The 20971-nt window shown below is 41.9% G+C and overlaps 1 protein-coding gene across 2 annotated transcripts; it reads right to left on the reverse strand.

The window, feature by feature from the left end:
• Positions 1–1933: 1933 nt before the first annotated feature.
• HACD1 (3-hydroxyacyl-CoA dehydratase 1) lies at positions 1934–20511 on the reverse strand. 2 transcript variants are annotated; one of them, XM_067562312.1, is made up of 7 exons: positions 20071–20511; positions 12989–13106; positions 11743–11761; positions 11571–11653; positions 8675–8796; positions 5875–6053; positions 1934–2142 (listed from the first exon to the last, which is right to left on the reverse strand). In XM_067562312.1, the coding sequence occupies exons 1-7, from the start codon at positions 20196–20198 to the stop codon at positions 2060–2062; spliced, it is 732 nt and encodes a 243-aa protein (XP_067418413.1). In that variant the 5' UTR covers positions 20199–20511; the 3' UTR covers positions 1934–2059. The 2 variants fall into 2 exon arrangements, with proteins under 2 accessions (XP_067418413.1, XP_067418412.1); XM_067562311.1 differs by having other exon boundaries at positions 11571–11659.
• Between the last annotated feature and the right edge of the window lie 460 nt (positions 20512–20971).

Raw genomic sequence — 20971 nt, forward strand, 5'->3', positions numbered from 1 at the left:
AGTCACATCAGGAAACATGTTTCCACTCTTTTTAAAAATTACATTATATAATCAGATGTTAGAAATGAAAACCACCTTGTAGGGTATCTAGCCCCATCCACTCTCAAAGCAAGATTATTCCCTACAATACGTTTCCTAGTATTCTATCAAGTTGGACTTTAAACATCCCAAGAAAAGGAGCTGCCACCATGAGCCTTGGAATATCATTTGGCATCTTAATAGATTCTCATTGTGAGGATCTTTTTCTTAATATTCATTTTACAGTTTCCATTTCTTTATTCCATTTAATGACTCATACTTACACCTCCTTGTATCATGCTAATTCCTTTTCCTCCTCAAATATTTTGCCGTAACCAAGCTGTCCATATTTAATACTTTTAAGTCAATCTTTCCTACCTTTTACTCATGTCCATTAATTATTTTTGTTGCTATTCTCTGAACTTTCTGGTTTACCTACAATTTTCTGCTTCTGATGTACCCAGAACTTAACATGGTATTCCAGATATGGCCTTAGCAGATTCCCTAAAAAGGAACAATCACATCTGCCTGCTCCAAGATATGATACTTCAGCATATGCAACCCAACATTGCACTAGTCTTTTTCACTGCCACATCACATTGCAAATGAACGTTTAATCTGTGGTCCACTCTCATCCCAGGTCTACTCCAATTTTATTGCTTTAAATTCCTGCCCATATTTCTAACTTCTGTAAGCCCCATTATATAACTCATCTGTTCATGCTGGTGTTCCTAACATCTTCAGTTTAGTATCATCTGTGATTTTCATTAGCATGTTAACACCCTCTTCCAGATAATTAAAGATGTTAAATAGAACCAGATCCAAAACTATTCCTTGATTACAGTATAAAGAGGATGAAACAATTAACTGAAGGAACAATTACAAGTGCATAATGGGCTGATTCAAAATACAATCTACATGTCAAGACATTTTAAAGTATTTTTAAATCTTCCATTTTTATCCCATTTGATTAATTGTAAGAAATAAAATACTTTGCCATAGCTGCAATTTCCACACGTACTTCCATATTTACTCACCACCCCTCATGTTTTCTAAATCTTGAATGCAGAACGAAGTGGTAATCAATTCACCTAGGACAAAATAAACCTTGGACACATCATCAGCAATAGCTGGATGTCAAGTAGTAGAAAATTGAAATACACTACTCTAGATCTGCATAGAGAATCAAGAGTTCAACTCTTTTAAAAGCTTATTCTATGATTCTAGGATATGAGCCTGCAAGTAAAAGGTTGTAGCACTACCAGACCTTGATCCTGCACCTGAATCTGCTAGCATGGACCACTTCACCTATGCAGAGTCTCACTTCAGGATCAGGCCTAATGAAGGATCCAATTCTACTACCCTTACTCACGCTGAATTGTATTCCAGGAGTTTCAATATGATAATTGTGAAGGAAGGTACTACTTAAAGTAAGTAAGGGTTGCAGAGTCAGACCCTAAATAATTATAACCCTAGCTTTAGTTTAGGCTGACTGCTTTTAATGGTATGTTTTCATAAGGTTCAAGAGATACTAACTCTCAGTTCTGAATACTGACAAAAATTAGGTCTTCAATGTTTTCAAAATAATAAGAAAGGATACAATTTAAGCCACCTATCCTATGAAAAAATCCATTACCTAATTTAAGAATGATCTATTTTTCAGAATACTCACTTCCAGTATTGCTCATTAACTCTGTTTTTTTTTAATGACCACTAGAAGTTTTGTAACAGAAAGCAATTTGGCAAGCTATTCAATCTGCTGACTCTATTTGTCAATTTATATAAACAAATTGGGAAGAAAAAGAGTTTTTCTGAAGAAACAACCAATCAATGAAATAAAAGATTCAAATGTGAAACCAAAGATGAAAAGCAAAGTCTGAAGACATATTACATTTACAAAATGATACAATCCATGTTATTTCATGCACAGCCATTTATTCTTGTTCCAGAATTTAAAACTTGGACTCATAAGGATCACATGAAGTGTTTTGTTTCCATTTCTTATTATTCTGTAAAAAGCACCGTGGTTATAAAGGTTGGGTTAATCGTCCTTTTCTACAATCACTTCTCCATGAAGCACCTTTCTTCTCTGACGCAGCATATGAAAGTAGAGTTGTGGAAACACTTGATGAAAGAATAAATAAACGAATTAGAGGAAAAAAGGAAAAACACGTTTCTAACTGTATGCTATTAAACAGAGGAAAGATTATGGAGATGGAACAAGTAACATTAGGTTGCTTACTATGGCAAACTATTACTAAATACTGATGGGCCAGTTTACATCACTTAAATCCACATATGGAGGGGACCATCTGTGCATGGATCTCCCCCCAGCCCTGTCTGTGGAATTAGGGTCAATGACTTCTCAGCAACCTCTATGGCCTGGTGGACTCTTCCATATGGTCCAGGATCTGTGTCAAGGGAGGTATGTATGGGTCAGGGCTGGGAGGAGGATGCAAACTTATCTCCCTCTGGTCCTCCAGAAATTATTGTAGTGCCCTCCCCACTGCACCCCCGCCTCCCATAAGGCTTTCTGTTTGCTCACTGATGTAGTATCTAATAACTTCACAAGTATTAATGAATTTATCTGTACAACACCCATGTCAGACAAGGTGGTATTATTATCCCCACTTCAGAGATGGGAACAAAGAGACTCAACACAGACAGGTTAAGACCAAAGGAGTCCACTTATGAGTGCCCAATTTGAGGCGCCTAGGGCCTGAAATACCCTTTTTAGAGAACTTTACAAGTTCAGCTAGTAGCTGAAAAGCCATGCTATCATATGGGTGTAATCTGTAAATGCTGAAAATGGCTGAGAACAAAAAACTGGATGGTACAATGAATCCCAGTGATGACTGAACCTGGTGATATTATGAACAAAAAGAAATAACAGCCATGCTTGTAGCCATGCTTGTAGCTTATAGCCATCATTCCACTGACATTCTAGGCTTCAAAGTGACACACGGACAGAGGGACAGTGTTGGAATCTTATACAGATGCACAGTTCTCATGACTTCAGTTACAGCTTTATGTGCTCAACACCATATCAGGCCATAGGTGACTCAGGAAAGGCATCCAGAAAATAAGGAACACACAATTAGTTTTAGTTAACTGACTTGCCCAGCATCACATAAGAACTCTGGAATAGGCAGGGATAGAATCCAATTATCTAGGGCAGCATTCAACTGCTTTAAGCACAAGACCATCCTTTCTCTTCCTGCAATCCCCTGCCTCCTTCACTACACACCTTCCAACTTCTGCAACAAATGAGGCAGGGTCATAGAGACAAATAGTCTCCTTCGCTACATACCCCTGATTCATTCCCAGAGCACAGGCCATTCTGTGCACTGAATAAAACAGGGGTTCTGTGGGAAAAAAATCACATGTAATTAAAGACTGTGGGCACCATTTTCAAAATCATCTAAATGATTTAGTACTCTAAGTCCCATTTCCAAAAGGGATGAAGATACTTAGGAGTCTAAGTCCCACTGTGACTTTCAATGAGACTTAGGAGTCTAAGTCACTCCGGGACTTTTGAAAGTTTTACTGTGTATTTATCATAAGACATATGCACCAGGGTGCTTCACTTTGCAATCTTAATGTTATTTTAACCATAGAAATGTAGGGCTGAAGGACCTCAAAATGTCATTTAGTCCAGCCCCCATATTGAGCCAGGATTAATTATACCTCGATGTAGTTTCTGTGTGTGTTATTTCCTAACTTTAAACAAAGTAAACTGAAAAAACAGAAATTCCATCATGTGGAACCATATTGGCCCTTGCATGGGTCATCAGCAGGGTTCAGATCTTAAGCACAGACCTCAGCCACTTGAGCTAAAGCCGCAACAAACAGCAATTGCAGGCTGCTATCCCTGTGGGCCAGGCACTAGAAAGGGATGAGACACATAGGAACATAGCAATTACCATCGTGAATCAGACCCAAGGTCTATCTCGCCCAGTGGCCAGTACCAGATGCTTTAAAGATAGGTGTAACAATCATGCACTACATAGATGTGGGATAAACTGTCCCTCACATTAAATCTCATCCTGACCTTCAGTATTAAATATTGACTTAACCCTAGCAACATGAGGTTTATTATCCCATTCAGAATTTTTGTTATAATTAATTACAATTCTGGATATTCTCTTTATCCATATAAATATGTAATCCCCGTTTGAATCTTGTGAAGTTCTTGGCTTCAACAACTTCTTGGGGCAATGAGTTCCACAGTTTACTTACATATTGTGTGAAAGAGTATTATCAATTTTGAATTTCCCACCTTTTGATTTCACTGAATGTTCCCTTGCTCTTCTGTTATGAGAATGGGAGCTTCTCTTCTTCCTATCTCCCTTCTCTATACCATTTGTTATTTTAGATATTTTTATCATGTCCCCTCTTATCTGTCTCCTTTCTAAGGTAAACAATCTAAATCTTTTAAATTTCTCTTCATATGAGTTTGTCTCTTACCCTGCAACTACATAGCTTCCTTAGTATCCTCTTGTGTGGAACCTTGTCAAAGGCCTTTTGAAAGTCTAAATAAGTTATATCAACCACTGGTCCTTTACCCACTAGTTTACTGACACATTCCAAGAATTCTAAGAGATTAGTGAGACATGATTTTATTTTGCAGAAACCATGCTGGCTAGAGCCGATCAATCATGATTTTCCAGGTGTTTTGTTACTAATTATCATTTCAATCAATTTGTCAGGTGCAGTTGTAGGGCTTACTGGTCTAAAATTCACAGTTTTCCATTGGGTTTCACATATATCTGCAGAACAGTAGAGAAATGCTGAAGCTCAGGAAGCTTAGGGTCTAGTCCAAATTCTGGAAGGCAGTGTGTTCTAGTGGTTCCAGATCCTTCTGCCCCATCTTCCTCAACATCCCTCCTTCTGCCTCATCCCCTTGCATAACCTTCCCAACCTGTCCCCTTCTGTTTCTATCGTCCCTGCATCTATCCTATTCTGCTCTTATCCAAGCCTCCACACTCAGCCTGCCTTTGTTTCTTCACTGTTCAACTCCCCCCAACCCCAGCCTGTCCCTGTCTCACCTGTTCCTATCCCCCCTCCGCCTGCAGACTCTAGCATATCTCTATCCCTCCCCTGTCTGGCCTTGTGCCCATGCTGCTCCTCATCTCTCTGCATTTGAATCAGACAGCTTCTCTCATCTGTCTTGGTGCCAGCGTAGGGAGCACTGAGAATACAGGACAAACAGTCTCTCTGATATCAGTTAATGTATCCAATTCCATAGCGGACCCCAGGAGACAGCAACTGAAGGAAAAGTTCTGCTCCCCCTGGTCTGAAGCATGCTCTGTGAGCTCTCTGGGGGTGCAGCATGCTCCATGTTGTTGGAATGAAGCTCTGTAAGAGTGGAGTGCAGCATGGAATTTTTAGAGAATTTTGCTGCTAGCCTCTAACAAACCTTTACTAAGCATGTGCAAACAGTGATTTTCAGAGGCCAATTTTAGGTGGATTTTCATGGAAATTGCAAAATGCACATTCCTGACACCAATATGAGTCCAAATTTCAAGTCCTTGCTCCAAATAGTGGAGGGGACAGAGCTTCTCAACAAAATGGTGGTAGGATTCTTTTAACATCTGCAAAAAACCTTATTTTAACCTAACCTTGTTCTCGGAAATGGCTAAACCATTTTCAATGAAACTTTCCAAATATATTCAGCCTGAGGCAGACACTCAGCATGGAAAATTTCAGCCTGAACAGTTAAAGTGTGGCAAAATTTTAACTAACTGGGTCCTATAATGTAAAGTGATAGGCAAAGATAACTACAGGCATCACTGCCAGCTCTGCCTATAATTTATTATTGAGCTGTTGATATTATTAAAGTTAAATAATACTTACATGGTATATATGAGGCCATGACAATAATAAGGAAGTAGTAGTAGTCAAAAGAGACATTATACTTGTTGGGAAGTCTCAGTGAAAACATGCCTGTTTTCTTCACATAAGGTAATGCAGCATAAATAGTTAGAAGTTCACCAGCAACTCCAACAGGATACAAGATGATAAAAAAGTTGTATCTGAAAAAAAAAATGTAAGAATTATTTTCTTGAAAGATACAACATGAACTTAACTTTTCTTCTTCTGATTATTAGTGGCACAGCAATGAACTACAGTAGTTTCCTGCAAGAGAAAGCCAAGGGCCAGAATGGTGTAAATGAGCACAGCTAATAGAGCTATGTTGACTTATACTAAATGAGGATCTGGCTCTGAGCCCTTACATTTAGGCTGAAGTAACAGCAAAATGTTTTCATGGTTTTCCAATGTTAAAGATAAAGATTCAAGGTTTGAAAACCAGAGTTGTATCATCCAACAATCAACTTTTGGTTGATTTATAGAGCCTGATCCTGTTGCCACTGATTGGCCTGGGAGCAGGTCTGGACCAATAGTAAGTAGGAATACATATCTTCACCAAGCCCATGTGCACTGTGCCAAGTGCATCCCTTCCCCCTTGTAATTTTATTTAAGTTAATGGAATCTTAAGATATCTAAGAAGCCTCTTCCTCCCATTGCCATATGGAGAATCGAAATATGTACTGGATCTGCCACTTATGTAAATGGGGCATTACTGATGCAAAAGCATCTGTGAGTGAGACCAGATATCTCAATGGACCCATTTTAGAACAAACAGACCAACTTCGAAATAAATAATAAAGCAAAGGCACTGAAAGAAGCCAACTACTTTGAATACCGTATGCAACATACACAGTGGAAAAGTAAGAAACTGAAATCAGCAATGTTTTGAAAAATTCTCATGCAAGGTAAGTCATACAGATGCAATCATTCATAAAGAACTGCTCTCTGGAGTTCAGGCTAGGGAAAGCAATGAGAGCTGCCTCACAGGGTCTGAAATAAATGTACAATATGCATTCCATGACCAAGCCAGAGGAGTTTTTAAATGGCAGCAACTGAATATGAAACCCTCTTAGGAATCGATGGACTTAGAGGGCATATAGGTCAAATAGAACAGATTAGGTGAGTTATAAGAAGGAACTGAGGACATAACACCAAATGCAACTTGGCCATATGCAGAACAGAAACAAACCAAACCTGGGGTATTCTGAAATAAAACGTAGGTGTATTTATTCTATTTAATATGGAAAGTCAAAGTTTTCAAAGTTAAAATTAAAAACTAGTGATCCCAAAGCATTAAACAGAAGTTTACTATGCTTTGTACATGTGTGCATTGATACATATCTATATACACAAAAAAAGACCAAACTCCTCAAAGGGGGAGAGGGGAGGAGAGAAGACACAACTCATATAAGCCAATAGATCTGTGCCATAGATCTAGCAATTTCCCCCTGAATCCTGATGTCAGTCCTTGGTGAAATAAGAGACAGAAAACACATTTTCGTATGTTTGTTTTCCAGGGTATTTCACACACATATAAGGCTCTGTTGTAAGAATGACTGTTTTTTCCTACTGCCTTATTATAAGTTGGCTATTTTAAATGGAAAACAACCTCTAACCTGGCAGCACAGGGAGTGTCTGATCATTTTATATTTTTCAAATATTTCTAAATGTAAAGCCCAAATATATATGCAATTAAAGACAGGGGATCTTTTTTTCAAGTTTGCCATTTAGTCTTAAACATGCCAAAACCTACCACATACTGTATGAGCAGAAAGACAATGTATTATAAGAATGGACATAAATATCAGCCATATCAAAGAAGTGCATTAGAAGCATCAGAACTGTGTTGTCTACAAAACAAAAATAAAGCAAAATAAACAAACAAACAAAAATATACTTTTGAACAAATAATCATCTATAATTAATTTAAAATCAGACTATCTGCTTCATAAAAAGCTACGTCTGTTCTGGATATATATTTATTTTTCATACAATAACTACAGAGGATGCAATTCATCCAGTTAAGCTTCATGGTAAATACTCAACCTAAACATAATTCTATTTGACATTAAGTAACATACTCAAGTATTGACATCTCAAGTCAAGGTTGCTTCTGTAAAAAGATGACCTTGTTGTTTAGGCTAACTAGTGAAAATATCAATGGAGGCTTTGCAAAACCTCTAGTTAAATCATAAATTGAATACAGCATATGGGATGAAGCCTGCAAGGTGATCAGAGCACAAAACACCCAGCAATTTCAAAGGACTGGGCACACTGGTGCTCAGCTTTATGCATTGTGAGTAGTCCCATTGCAGTCAGCACTCATAGTGTCTATGGGTAAGACCTTGCAAACGTAGGCCCAGATTCTGCAAACAACTAGATTTCTGGCAACAAAAGGATTTTTTTTTCTTTATGGCCTAGTTTAAGATGTAGGATCATTTTTTAAGGAAGATAATTTAGTACATTTTACATTGTATTCAAAATGCAACTTAAACTTCTACAAGTTAAAAGGTAATCCTGCAAGCATAAGAGAAAGGGATAACTAGTAAATGAAAATACCTGTCAAACACAGAAATCAAAACACAAATCACATCCAACCATCTGAGCTAAAATATCCTTTACATTTTAAATCAAATGGCAATATTCCTAAATATACAAGGCAACCAACCACATTCTGCTGACACAAAGCCAAACCTCACACGTCTGATCTCCTGTGTGTTAGCTCAGCATGCATGAAATTAGCATGCACAGAACTATGAGAAACTAAACTGCAAGACATCTCCACCTGGCCCATTTAATGAAGTATGGCAAATGGTTGAGCAGGTTGAATGTGTAGAAGGAATATCGTGTAATCTCTGTCACAGTCCAAACGACCAGAAAAAGAATAACGCTCTCCTCATTCTGGATCTGTGAAAGTATAAAGAACCAATATTTTCTTCACCCTCAAACTGCTTTTCTGTGCAAACAGCAATAGACTTCCACTTATGACATTTGGAATAGAATTAAGAATTTGAGAAGGAAAGCTTGATATCAAAAATCAGCAGCTGTAGTCACCATCATGTTAACTTTTGATTACAGCTACTCACCAACATACTGAAATTTTGCTAACTAAGCAGTACAATGTGATTGTAACCATTGTAAATACATCAAAACACTGAACTATTTACTAGAACTTATTCCTTCTTCTACTTACTCTGCAACTGCCCTTTTAATTTGATCTCTTTCTTCTGATTTTTGGTCTATTTGCTTTTGTTTAGTCTCTCTCGTGTTCTTTTTCTCAAAATACTATACATAATGTTCCTCTTCCATTTTTATTAGACAGGACCAACTTCACACCACACTATTCTTTGCCTTGTTGGTCTTCTTATATTCACCTAGCCCATGTCCACTGTTGCTTCCCCCACTCCTGCTTATTAATGTCTCCCTGATACAGATGGACAATTCCATTTTGTTCAGTGTGCTCCGTGAGCTGCACAGTGAACCTGGAAGCAGCAAATTAGGTTGGAGTGTTCAGAGGTATGTTAGACAGCTGGGAGTGGGTCGGATCATTGAATGAAGAGTCGTGAAAGGATCATCAGTAGGTAGCATATCCACCTGCTACTTTAAAACATCAGATCCTTTTCATAAAAGGAGGGGTGGAAACTCCAACTGTGCAAAGAAGATGGTTGGGGATCTTTCACAAATAATACCTTCTGAGAAGAAGAATTACACACAAGTGATTTAATTCTTTTCTTTAAAAGGGGAAAAATTTTGTAATAGACTTCCATGCCTGAAGGCTGAAAACCTCCAGGGATTTCTGTAAAATAAAATACAGTAACATTTTTTGTTACAAACACAGAAAAGGGAAAAATTGTTTTTCAATAAAATGCAACATAGTGAAAAAGCTTTAATGCTTTTCAAAGATGCTGAACACTTACAACTATCTGAAAGAAGTGCAGATGCTCAGCATCTCTGAAAATTAGGCCCACTATGTGTAAATAGGAAACAAGATGCATTTTTTATTAAAAAAATAAAATAAAATAAGAGGGCTAGGATACATCACAACAAACAAAAGCAAACAAACAAATTGAGTACAAAGATATTCAAATATATAGCTAAGGGATAAGAAAAGAATTAGGCTACTCTCCACCTGAAGCAAATTAGAGGCTAACACAGGCTAACACAGACAGGTTAAACTTGGATTCAGGTCACAATGCTAAATCCACGCAATAGTGCTTTGAATAGTGCTTTGAATGTAGAGGATTCTATGTGGTTGCCTCGCAGATCTCCTGACAAGTAGTGAGATCTGAGGCTGGCTATCATCACTAACAGGTCTCTAACTGCATATGCCCTCACATGACCTTGAATGTTCAGGCCTGCCAAAAAATAACAAGGAGAAATGCCCTCAGACAGACATTTAGACATGGGGACTTCTTTGGATGTACTTTGACCTACTGTACTGAAATCAAATGATACAAAGAGCTGGGTGAACAAGGTGTAGTCTGTTCCACCTAAAAGCAGAATGATGAGAATCAGTGACATATGCCCTAGCCTTAATTTACTTGTCCAACGTAACCAACAAATTGTTCACGTCTTGAACTTTTTTCTTTTTCTTTTTCTTTTTTTCTAAAAGCAAAACAGGAGGCATTTAATTAAAAAAAAACAAACCTTAAGATAGAGATACTTCATATTACAAAAAGGGGAGGTAAAGGAAACAAAGTGTATAAGAGAGCTCTCTTCTGTGAGCAGATAAAAAGGGAATTGACAATGAGGCAGTTCCTCCCTGTTATAGCTCATCAGTAGTTAGGCATGTGCCACCTGCTGGTGAGAAAGTTTAAAGGCTTAACCCTTTGAGTTAAGAAAGTTCTGACCCACGTCACGCACGTAAGAGTAGAGACCGAAAAGTTGAGATCCATTACTCAATATTTACCTTTCAAAAATATGAATTTAAAGCCCTGCAAAGAAAATAAAACTTTCAGACAAACTAAACTGTAAGTCCTAGTCCATTCATTACAAGAATCAGATTCCTCTGACCATTCTTTCTTGGACTCACAAACCAATAGAATCTACACTAAACCTATTACCAACCATATAAATAACACTTTCAGGGGGCATTTGGGTAATTTTTGTTTACTGGAAGATTTTCTGTGGTTTTTTAAATGACAGTCTATTACAGTGGCATGCTGTAAACATATAATATTAATATATTAATTTTAAAATTTAAGAAAGGATTTAATACAAACTACAAAGAAAACACCAGTATAAAATGTTGCAACAGTGTTTATCCAGATTAATTCAGTTTAAGAATTATGTCCATTTGTCCATTCAACACATGCTAATTTAAGTTCTTTTTCAAAGTGGAATGGTTGACAGCATGCTACATTTGTTGATGAACAGAAGCTCTAGCCTTTGATCTTGCTTAACAGACAGACCAAACCTGGCAGCAACCCACGATGTCTCAGTTGTCCCTCTCCAATGGCATTTAAGTCCCAGCATCCTGTGAATAAGTAACTATAAACTATAGGCTTGATCCTGTAATTTCTCTACCTGCAGAACTGTAACTGATGTGTGTGAGAGCCCTCTCTATGGAGTGCTTGCTAGATCCTATTACTTGTTAAATAATACTTCCTGCTGAAATGAGCTTTTTATTAATCATCAGCCCTTCCTGTAAAGAGTAAAATAGAATTTGCTTATGCACCCACCTGTTTTATACTCTGTGTTATAAACCATACCATGAAGATTCTTGAACTCACTTGGACCCCAGTCACAAGCACAGAGGTGCGAACTATTCCTTAAAAAGAGAAATATATGATCCATGTCCCATAATTCATGTTTGTAATTAGTTACGTGAGAAACTAAAAGCAAAAGACTCACCAACTGCACAGTGGACTATCTGTAAATAAAAATAAGTATAAATGAAAAGTCAGTGGTTTAAAATCATTTTACTGTTTGCAGTATAAACAAAGACAATGCTGCTGTTAACATAAATCTAAGCTTGCTCCTAGTATTTACTCCTTATTCAGGCTACACTTCATTGACTTTAATGACAGCAAAAATTAAGATCTTAGGGCCAAATTCTGTGAGGTGCCAAGTACCCTAAATTCCTGTGCTTGCCTCCTCACAGCATCAGGCCCTTGATTTGTAATACCACTGAATCAAGACTAATTTGCTTACCAAAGGAACTTTTACATAAGGCTGATTTTCAGATACATACACACACCTTGCTCTTCAGCTTCATCAAAACCAAACCTCAGTTTCACATGCAACAACTTATCCAGATCAGAATTCTTCTGGAAAATTTAAAGCAAGACACATAAGGTGTTTCAGACATATAAGGATTTTAAAATTTTCTTTGTTGCTCATGTTAGAAGGTTTTTATTAATTCTTTTGCTAATTAAATCTATGACTAGTGTTGAGGGGTTCAGGCAGAATTATTTAGAAGTGTAACAGTATCATTATCATATAAAAACCAAAACACAGATAACCATACTTGTTAAAATAGGCACATCATATTGCTTGATGTATGTATTATACACCCATATCGCTTGATGAATGTATTATACACCTGTATCAGTCTGATGAATGCTTTGCCAAGTGCACGCAGCCTCCAGAGTGCGTTGCAAAATTTGCATTACCCCTTTGTGGAAAGTTATGGTTCAATGAATGATTGGTAGCAAACCATATGGGGCACATGGGTCCAGTCTGGAAGGAGCAAAAGAGAGAAAGCCATATGGGGGATAATGAGTCCAGAATAGGCAATGAGAAGGAGGCAATCACCTATGGAGGAGAGCAGGGTGTCTGCAAAGGAATTGAGTCCATAAGGAATCGAGCCCCTGTATGGCTTGCAAGATCTGTCACTAAGCAATTCTTAAATATTTTTAAAATGTAAAATAAATCCTAACCAAATAATTTAGTGACCTAGAGTTAAGGTTACAACACGTATCCATTCCCTTCAACTAGCCCCCTACCCCACCCCAAAAAAAAACCACCTTAAAAGTAAATAAAATTAGAAAGACTGGAAATGTTGAGAGGTCTTTCATCCTTAACCCCATGTAAATGACGTTTTTTGTTTAGGGTAAATATTTTCCAATCAGGCAATGTGTAGCGTTTAAAAATGTACCTCAAGCACAGCAAACGTCTGGAAAAATTTAAGTGTCTTTTGAATGGTTTTGTATAAGCCTTTGTATGTTCCTTTCTGCATGTAAAACCGTGCCATGGCAATAGCCAGTACCAGCCACCTAGAAAAGAAAGAGAATGAATAATTTTCAAATGAGAATTTAAGAACACCCTAAATTATTCATTAGATTACTTTCATCTCGAATATTTGAAGAACTTTGATTTTCTACTGATGTTGTTTAAAAAGAGAGTGAAAAGATAATTTAAAATATAACAAAATCCATTAACTATTTAGCTCCTGTAACCAACTTTGTGGAAAAGTATAGAAAGAATGCCCTGCTTCTCTTTGCAAAAAGCCCTGAGTGTTATGTAGCTAAGATGTTCTCTTTTCCATAGTATGGCCCATATCTTTATTATTCAGAGAGTATTCATTCATGTATGTTAGCTGTTTTTAATATGACTTAGCAGTTACGAAAAAGGGTACCAACTCCAGGTGGCCAGCCAGCTCTCCATGAACCAGTGGCTGTCTCCAACTGGAAAACCTCTGAACAACCAGGTGTGATGGTTCTAGACTGCAGTGCTTTCTCAAATCCCAAATTGCTTATCATAGTTCCATAGTGTTAGGAAATTGAAAAAATTATTTGAATATATGTATTGGTTTCTTAAAATATATTAAAAAGTACTATGGCCAACATTTCCAAACTTTATCTCAATCCTGCAAGGAGCTCTGTGTGGGGGACACCCCTGAAAGTGGGCTTCTACCCAAACAATGCTTTTTGAAGGATTGGCACATTGGGACCTAAGGGCAAGATTGTCAAAAGCAACTAGTGATTCTGAGTGCCTCAATTTGTCAGTGTCCAGCTTGAGACACCATAAAGGGGTTCAATTTTCAGAAAGTTTTCTATACCCTCCTCTGAAAATCAGGCCAAATTGAAGCGTCTAAAGTTGGGCACTCAAAACTCCAGACATCCAAAATCACTGAATCACTTTTGAAAATGTTGGCCAAACTGATTATTTCTGGAACAGACATCTTGGTAATCACGTACAGATATCAAATGTGGAAAGGGTTTTTTTAAAGATTCATTCTGCTGAAACTAATAATTGTCAGTCAAATTAAAGCTTTCTTTATTGACATCAAACAAATTTGAGCTAAAATAAATGTTATAATAACCCAAGGCGTGTCCAATTTCTTCCACATAGTTAACCCACATTTATAAAATTCAGATTTTCCAAACAGTTTGTCACATGCTCCATTGTTAAGATCTTTCATTTCATTCTTATAATATATCATAATGCTCACATGCAAGGGAGATACCATAAGAATTTTCATTCTGAATTCCCTGGTCTTTGTGAGGTTAAAAATGAAATTTCAAGTTCCATTACATACACACCAACAAAAACACAAAAGTAGTTACATGTTGATGTACAAACATCTATATAAAAATACAGGAGTAATTCAATGTTATCAACTTCAACATCACCGTTTTTCTTCTGAACTCCATTTGGGTGCAAATCATCCACTCCCATCATCCCCTGACCTACCATCCCTATAAAAAGCCAAATTAAACATGTGCCGTACAGAAGCACACAAAACCTGTAGAGTGCATGGCAGCTTTGCAGCCCCTCACTGGCAGCAATTTCAGTCCCTGCCTGGGACAGGAGCTGCATTCCCTAAATATTGCTTATATGGAGTTTTGTGGTCACTTAGTCCACATAACTGAAACTCAACAGAGGCCCTTTTAGGAAACTCAGGCTTGGTCTACACTTACCTCCGCGATTCGGCGGCACTTGACAGGAGTTACACAAAGTACGCAAAGAACTTGCATAACTCCTGTCAACTGCTGTGCTTCTCTTCTGCATTGCGCTGCATCTTCACTGCATTGCGCTGATGGGAACCATGTTCCCGTCGACACAGCGCTACGTCACTTGTGGGGGTGGATTAATAACGTCGACTTCTGGATCCACGGAGCAGGTCTTCACTGACCGCTCTGTCGATCCAGATAAGTCGATCTGACGGCGGTGACTTTGCCGCCATCAGTGTAGACATAGCCTCAGGGACCTACCTACCTGTGACAGGCTCCTGTAAGGGAAAAGCCAAGTCAGACCCACCTGGAAGGAATTAAATCTCTAGGTGGCTAGCTGGTAGCTAATTAGCTAGTGAGCCTGATAAATGGTTATCAGGGGTCAACTGAGGTGGATCCTAGAGACAGGAAGCTCTTGAGCGCAGGAGAGTTCACTGGAGTGAGGGGACCTGGAAGGTGTGTTCAGAGGGACAGGAAACTCCAAAATGGTGGCGGAAGGTCCAGCCTGTTAGGAAATGCGTGCTCACGGGTGGGCTTGTGCCCACCCATGTCCCAGTACCCAAACAGTAGGAACTCTGTGCTGCCCTAGAGAAGGGCCACAGCTGACAGATCTCTGCACATTCTGTCTTGGCTCTGGGGAAACATTCTTCCCAGGTAGTATCAAGAGGCCTGACTCTGCAGAAGGGATCTGAACTGAGAGAACCCTGTTGGAGAAGAGTGTTGGACCCAGGTAGGAATTAATAAAGTGTGACTGACTCTGACTCTCAGATAAAATACTGGGGTGAGGGCTTGCTGGTATTTTTATTGGGTCTTTGGTTAATGAACTAGACCCTTCAGAAGGCTATGTAAAGCTTTAGTTACCTTATTGATGACATTAGGGGGAAGTGAGTCAAGGAGCACCTACAGCTCCACACTTGGCCAGAAGGAGACCCTATAGCAGTGTTTCTCAACCTTTTAAGTAGCAAGTACCTGCTAACTTCTGAAAGTTTTAATAAGTACCCCAACACTCAATTTTCCACTCTGAGAAATACAATCTTTTCCCCCTTTACTGCTGGACGCTGTATTTCTTGTAAAGCAGGAGTGCTGTGTGGCTGTGGCAGATCACAAAACGCGCTGCTGTTTCTCCCCTCCTTTCTCCTCACCTTCCTCCATATAGGAGCAAAGGTCAACGCCAGCCAATCACTATGGCCTGACGGCAGGGTCATGTGGTGTTCTCCTCACACAGGTGGGAACTTGTGAGGTATGAGCAGGCACTAGCGGCCCACCAGAGTGGATAGCAGCGCTCCCCATGGCTGTCCCTAGGGGAGTGCGGGCCTGGGGCAAATCACACTGAGTGATACTGGTAAAATCTGGGGCTGTGAAATTGGAGCAGTGAAATTGACAAGTAAATCTGTGGAAAGAGCCCGGCTCCAGGACTGGGCAAGCCCCTGGGTTCTTCGCCTGGCTTTCTGGGCACCAGGCTTTGAGCTGGGGAGGGGAGCTGCCACCTGGGCGAGTTGCAGGCAGCTGCTGCCTACCTGCCAGTCCGGAAGCTGGGGCGGAGGAGGCTTCCGCGCAGGCTGGGGCCTGGGGATGTGGGCAGGCGGCAGGCAGCTGCAGCCCATATTCAAGCCAGGGTGCAGGAGGCTGTCTCTCAGCTCAGAGCTGGGGTGCGGGTGGCTGCCACCCAGCTGTGAGCCGAGCTCGCAAGGCGCAGGAGGCTGCTACCGGGCTCCCACTTGGGAGGTGGGACCAGGCTGGATGCAGGCAGTGGCCACTCGGCTTCTCAAAAAGCCAGCAGCTGCCATCCAAGGCGCCTAGCTTCTGAGGACTGGGACTGCTGCTGTCTGCCTTCCAGCTAGGAGGTGGGACTGGGCAGGAAGCCAGTGGCTGCTGCCCGCCTCCCCCGGAAGCTGGTGGCTGCAGCCCACCTCCCAGATGGGAGCTGGGACCGGGCGGGAAGCGGGCAGCTGCCACCTGGCTTCTCCAGAAGTCAGCCGCTGCCACCTGCCTCCCTTCACTGGGTTTTTCGCCGCATACCCCCTGCCTGTGTTTTGCGTACCCCCAAGGGTACGCATACCACAGGTTGAGAAACTATGCCCTATAGAGCATCACTCCCTGTGATGATGGCTACCCTTTGCCCATCTCCAAGACTTTCTTTCAATAGGTGGAACTCACATGGAACTGGGTTCTACCATACACTGCAGATGTGGATTCCCTCTCCCTGCCCCTTCTGCATACTATGTGTAGTGTAGCTACTGTGGTTCTGTAATGCTGGGGCACAGGGTGAATTCCACTTGTAGCCCTGAGAATGGAACACAAGTGCCATTTAAACAATACCCACAGGTATTATTTAGGGGTTTTTTTATGGCTAGTGTAAAATGTGAGTACATTTTTGTAGAGTGCAAAATTAGAGGTGGTCTCCAACCACTACTGAAATCAGTGGATTATTTTAACTTCATCAGTTCATCCTGTGGTCACAATAATGCTGTCCTGGGCCCCAAATGTTTTATGGTGAAGTGTGTGTCAAGGGAATTATAATGGATTTTTATGTTTGTCTGTATGGCAGGTGACAGCAGTACCTTTATATTAGAGATACTCTGAGAAGCCATATTATATCTGATCAAAAAGGCAATAAGTGTAAACCAAAAAGGCTCTCTAAACCTCATATTGCAACAAAAAGGGAACATAAAATGTTTCACTAATTTTAAAAAAAAGTTAGTAGGTCTCCTGCTTAGATAGGTTATTCTTTAGACAAGTACTTCCACAGACCATTTTATTTGGCTTTCAGTGACCTGCAACTTCTTTGACTTTTTTTTTTTAATCCCTTCTGAGCCTTCGTATTGCATATAGAAAAATGGCAATTTTCACTCAACATCAGACTAGCACTGAGTATGAATATACTCTACATGATAAATTCCCCTGGGGGAAGCCTTCAGAGGTCTAAAGGACAGTTAGGGGCCTAACTTCCATTGACTTTCAAGGGGCTTTCTGGGTACTTACCTATCTGCCAGTTTTGCCTTTGAACATCTCCAGCTATGCATTTACCAGTATGAATGATAAAATGTAATCCCGTACTAAAAAGAGGAGTTAGCACAATTACTGATGAACCAGGGTATTTCTAGAATTTTATTAACAAGTACTGTCTTGCCAAGTGGCTAAACTTGTCCATACTCTTATTACCCTTCAGTCTCCCCATCAGCATATCTACTGTGCTTTATTGGTTTGAAAAGATGATGAAATGTTTTTCTTCTTTCTCCCATCCCACACAAGAAACAAAGGGCCCATTTTTACAAGTGCTGGTTGCTCTCAACTAGTAGCAGCTTTGATGGGAGATGTGATGCTTCAGCACCAGGTAGGATCCCAACTAAAATGAATGTTTCCACCTTAAAAGTCTGTGGCAGGAGCCCAGTGCTCATCAGTAAATGAACAACAACAAAGCAAGGGGTGGACTGTTGGGGAATACAATGAGGAAACATATTAATTTCAAACCAGCAAAGATTATGACCAGTAAGTAAAAACTCCAATTAAAGCTGACACAATTATACTCTGATAGAGCCCATGCTTGACTTCAACAATTCCCTTCGTAAAATGTTCCAACATATAATTACCCTAAGTATTAAAATTTGTGGGAATCTGACAATTTTCAGACATTCAACAGAAAATTAAATCAATTAACTTTAAGTATGTTATGAAAACTATTGCTAGTAACATGACAAATCTTGAAAAGAAATGAAAATATGTACACCAACCACTTAAATATAAGCCAGAATTCCCTTAACATAAAAACACAGTGCAATCCTTCAGCACCAATACACATTTTCTCAAAAGAATACATTGTAATACTGGGCATTAGTTTAAATGCACCCCTGGGGTTATTAACAGTTCCACTCCAAAGCACTCAGATTGGAATGGCCCTACCAGTAGTTGAATTAATGACAAAAATTGAATTGCAACATACTGAGCCAAATTCCGCTTCAGCAAGTGGGTGTAACTCCATTGATTTCATTGAGTTGTGTCTGCTTAGGTCAGGGCTGAATCTGGCCTTTAACCTCTGTTTTCAGTCACAATACTGAGAGACTGTTTGATTTGTAGAGCAGCAAGTTAGGGGGACCAAGATAGACTGGGAAAAAAGAAACTTACATCTTAAAATACTGTTTCAATATCTGCTAAATATTGATCAGTGATGCTGCTTAGACTGATGCCAAGATGGGTTTTCACTATAATAGTAGTAGTAGTTTCTTGCCGTTTATTCTTAATATGGCAGAGGGAAGAAATGAAAATCAGTTTGCCTGTTTCCTAAGTGCTCTCCAAAACAAGAATGTGAACCAAACCTATTGAGACATTTCAGGCCAGGAGTACCCCCTGGATCTATTGCGTTCAGCCAGCATCAGTGCAAGGGAGGCTTGCTGCTGGGGTTCAGTGGGTCCCAAACTTCAAGCCTTGGAGAAAACTGATGAATCCTGCTATAAGGAGAGTGAGCAGATGGCCTGATTTTATAGGGACACTCCCAATAGGGGGGGCTTTGTCTTATTTAGGTCCCTATGATCCCTTACCGCTGTCCCACTTTGTCACATTTGCTATCTGGTCACCCTAGCTAGGGTTCCCCACGCTTCGCAGCCCCTCTGGAAGCCTTCACTGGCCTCTGGAAATCACCATCTGCCAAGGCTCCTGGGACAAGTACAGCCACAGCATCCCAGCTGGCAGACAGCTGTCTGCGTGGCCTGGTCCGGCCCGGCTGGAATTCCAGCCAGCCCTGCTCAGAGCCCGGAGCGAGCCCCAAGGCAGCCGTCGGCAGCCAGGCGCTGCAGCCTCAGCCAACCCCGACCAAGCCCCCGCCCCAGGGGGCGGGGATTAATCTCAGAGCCGCTCCACTCGCTGCTGGGTCTCTGGGGTCAGCAGCGGCAGCGCGGACCGGGCCTCGCTCGGGGAGCTCCAGCGAGGAGCCGGCTCAGCGTGCAGGGGCGGCCGCGGTGACTCTCCGCTTAGGGGAGTCCGGAGCCGCCTGCCCCCGGCAGCCCCGCCCGGCATTCCTGGGATCCTGGCTCGGGCTATACTTAACCTCCCCGCCGGGCTGAGAGATGACGCGCTCGCGGCTCTACCGCTGCGCCGTATTAGGAAATGCCAGGCAGGCAGGCAGCCCCCTCTGCCGCCCCCCACCCCCACGTCTCTCTGCCGCGAGCCCCCGCCCTCTGTCACCGCAGCTGCCGGGCCCCCCAGCCCAGCTCCCGCCCCAGGAGTGCGGCCGCCCGCTGCCCCCGACCATGCCGTGTCTGGCCGCGTCCGGCGCCTTCCCGGCACGCACCCGGCGGTCATGGCGATGTTGTAGCCGATGAGCCAGGCTGTCGCCAACGCGCCCAGGCGCCTCTTCCTGCCCTTCTCCTTCTCCTCCAGCGAGCCGCTGCCGCCCCCGTCCTCCTCGCTGGACGCCATGGTTTGCCCGCGGCCGGGGGAAAGACGCCGCGTGGGGACTGGGAGGAGGGGCGCAGGCGGCAGGGGCAGGGCTGACGCCGCGCTGTCAGCTGGCGCTGACTCGCTCTCACCCCATCTGTCTTCACGGCTGCTGCTGCCCCCGGCCAGCGGCTCTCATGGTGCTGCCGGCTCCTCCCTTCCCCTCCCGGGAGACTCACTTACGCGAGCCTCCCCCTCCCCCCCCGGCTTGCGGGGCTGCGGGGAGAGGCTTCCCCCCGATTGCCGCGAGCCGCGCATTCTCCAGTCTAGCTTCTCTGAGCCCGGAGAGGGAGGGTTTTACACGCGCCCCTAAATTGCAACCACAGAACATATCCCTGCGGGGAGGAGAACTGGCTAGGTGTGCGAGATGAGGGGTTGGCAGGATAGCCAAGTGTATGTCCAAATGGCTACTTTGCCCGCGCAGGGGTACCTGTTGCTTAGGGCATAGTTTCTCAACCCGTGGTACGCATACCCCTGGTGGTACGTGAGACCCAGGCAGGGGGTACCCCGGAAAAAACAGTGAAGGGGAGGTGGGTGGCAGCTGCTGACTTCTGGGGAAGCCTGGTGCAACAGCTCACTTCCCACCCAGACCCAGCTGGGAGGTGGGGGTAGGTGCGCAGCAGCTGCCGCTTCTTGCCGGGTCACAGCTGCCAGCTGGGAGGTGGGCAGCAGTTGCTACAGTCCTGGGAAGCTGGGCTGCAGGCGCCTGCTTCCCGCTGGGTCCCAGCTCCCAGGTGGGAGCCCGGTGGCAGCCT

The sequence above is a fragment of the Emydura macquarii genome, unplaced genomic scaffold (assembly GCF_026122565.2).
Source record: "Emydura macquarii macquarii isolate MOO-44397 ecotype Brisbane River unplaced genomic scaffold, CSIRO-AGI_Emac_v2 contig_2422, whole genome shotgun sequence".
NCBI lineage: Eukaryota > Metazoa > Chordata > Testudines > Chelidae > Emydura > Emydura macquarii.

Bases quoted from the DNA above. Each gene is read 5' to 3' on its own strand.
- HACD1 (XM_067562311.1), bottom strand. From the start codon at position 20,198: ATGGCGTCCAGCGAGGAGGACGGGGGCGGCAGCGGCTCGCTGGAGGAG. The intron at 8,797-11,570 runs GTGGGTGCATAA...ATACTTTCACAG, and splicing joins TAACACAGAGTATAAAACAG to ATCCAGAATGAGGAGAGCGT. The intron at 2,143-5,874 runs GTAAGTATTATT...TCTTTCATCAAG, and splicing joins CATGGCCTCATATATACCAT to TGTTTCCACAACTCTACTTT.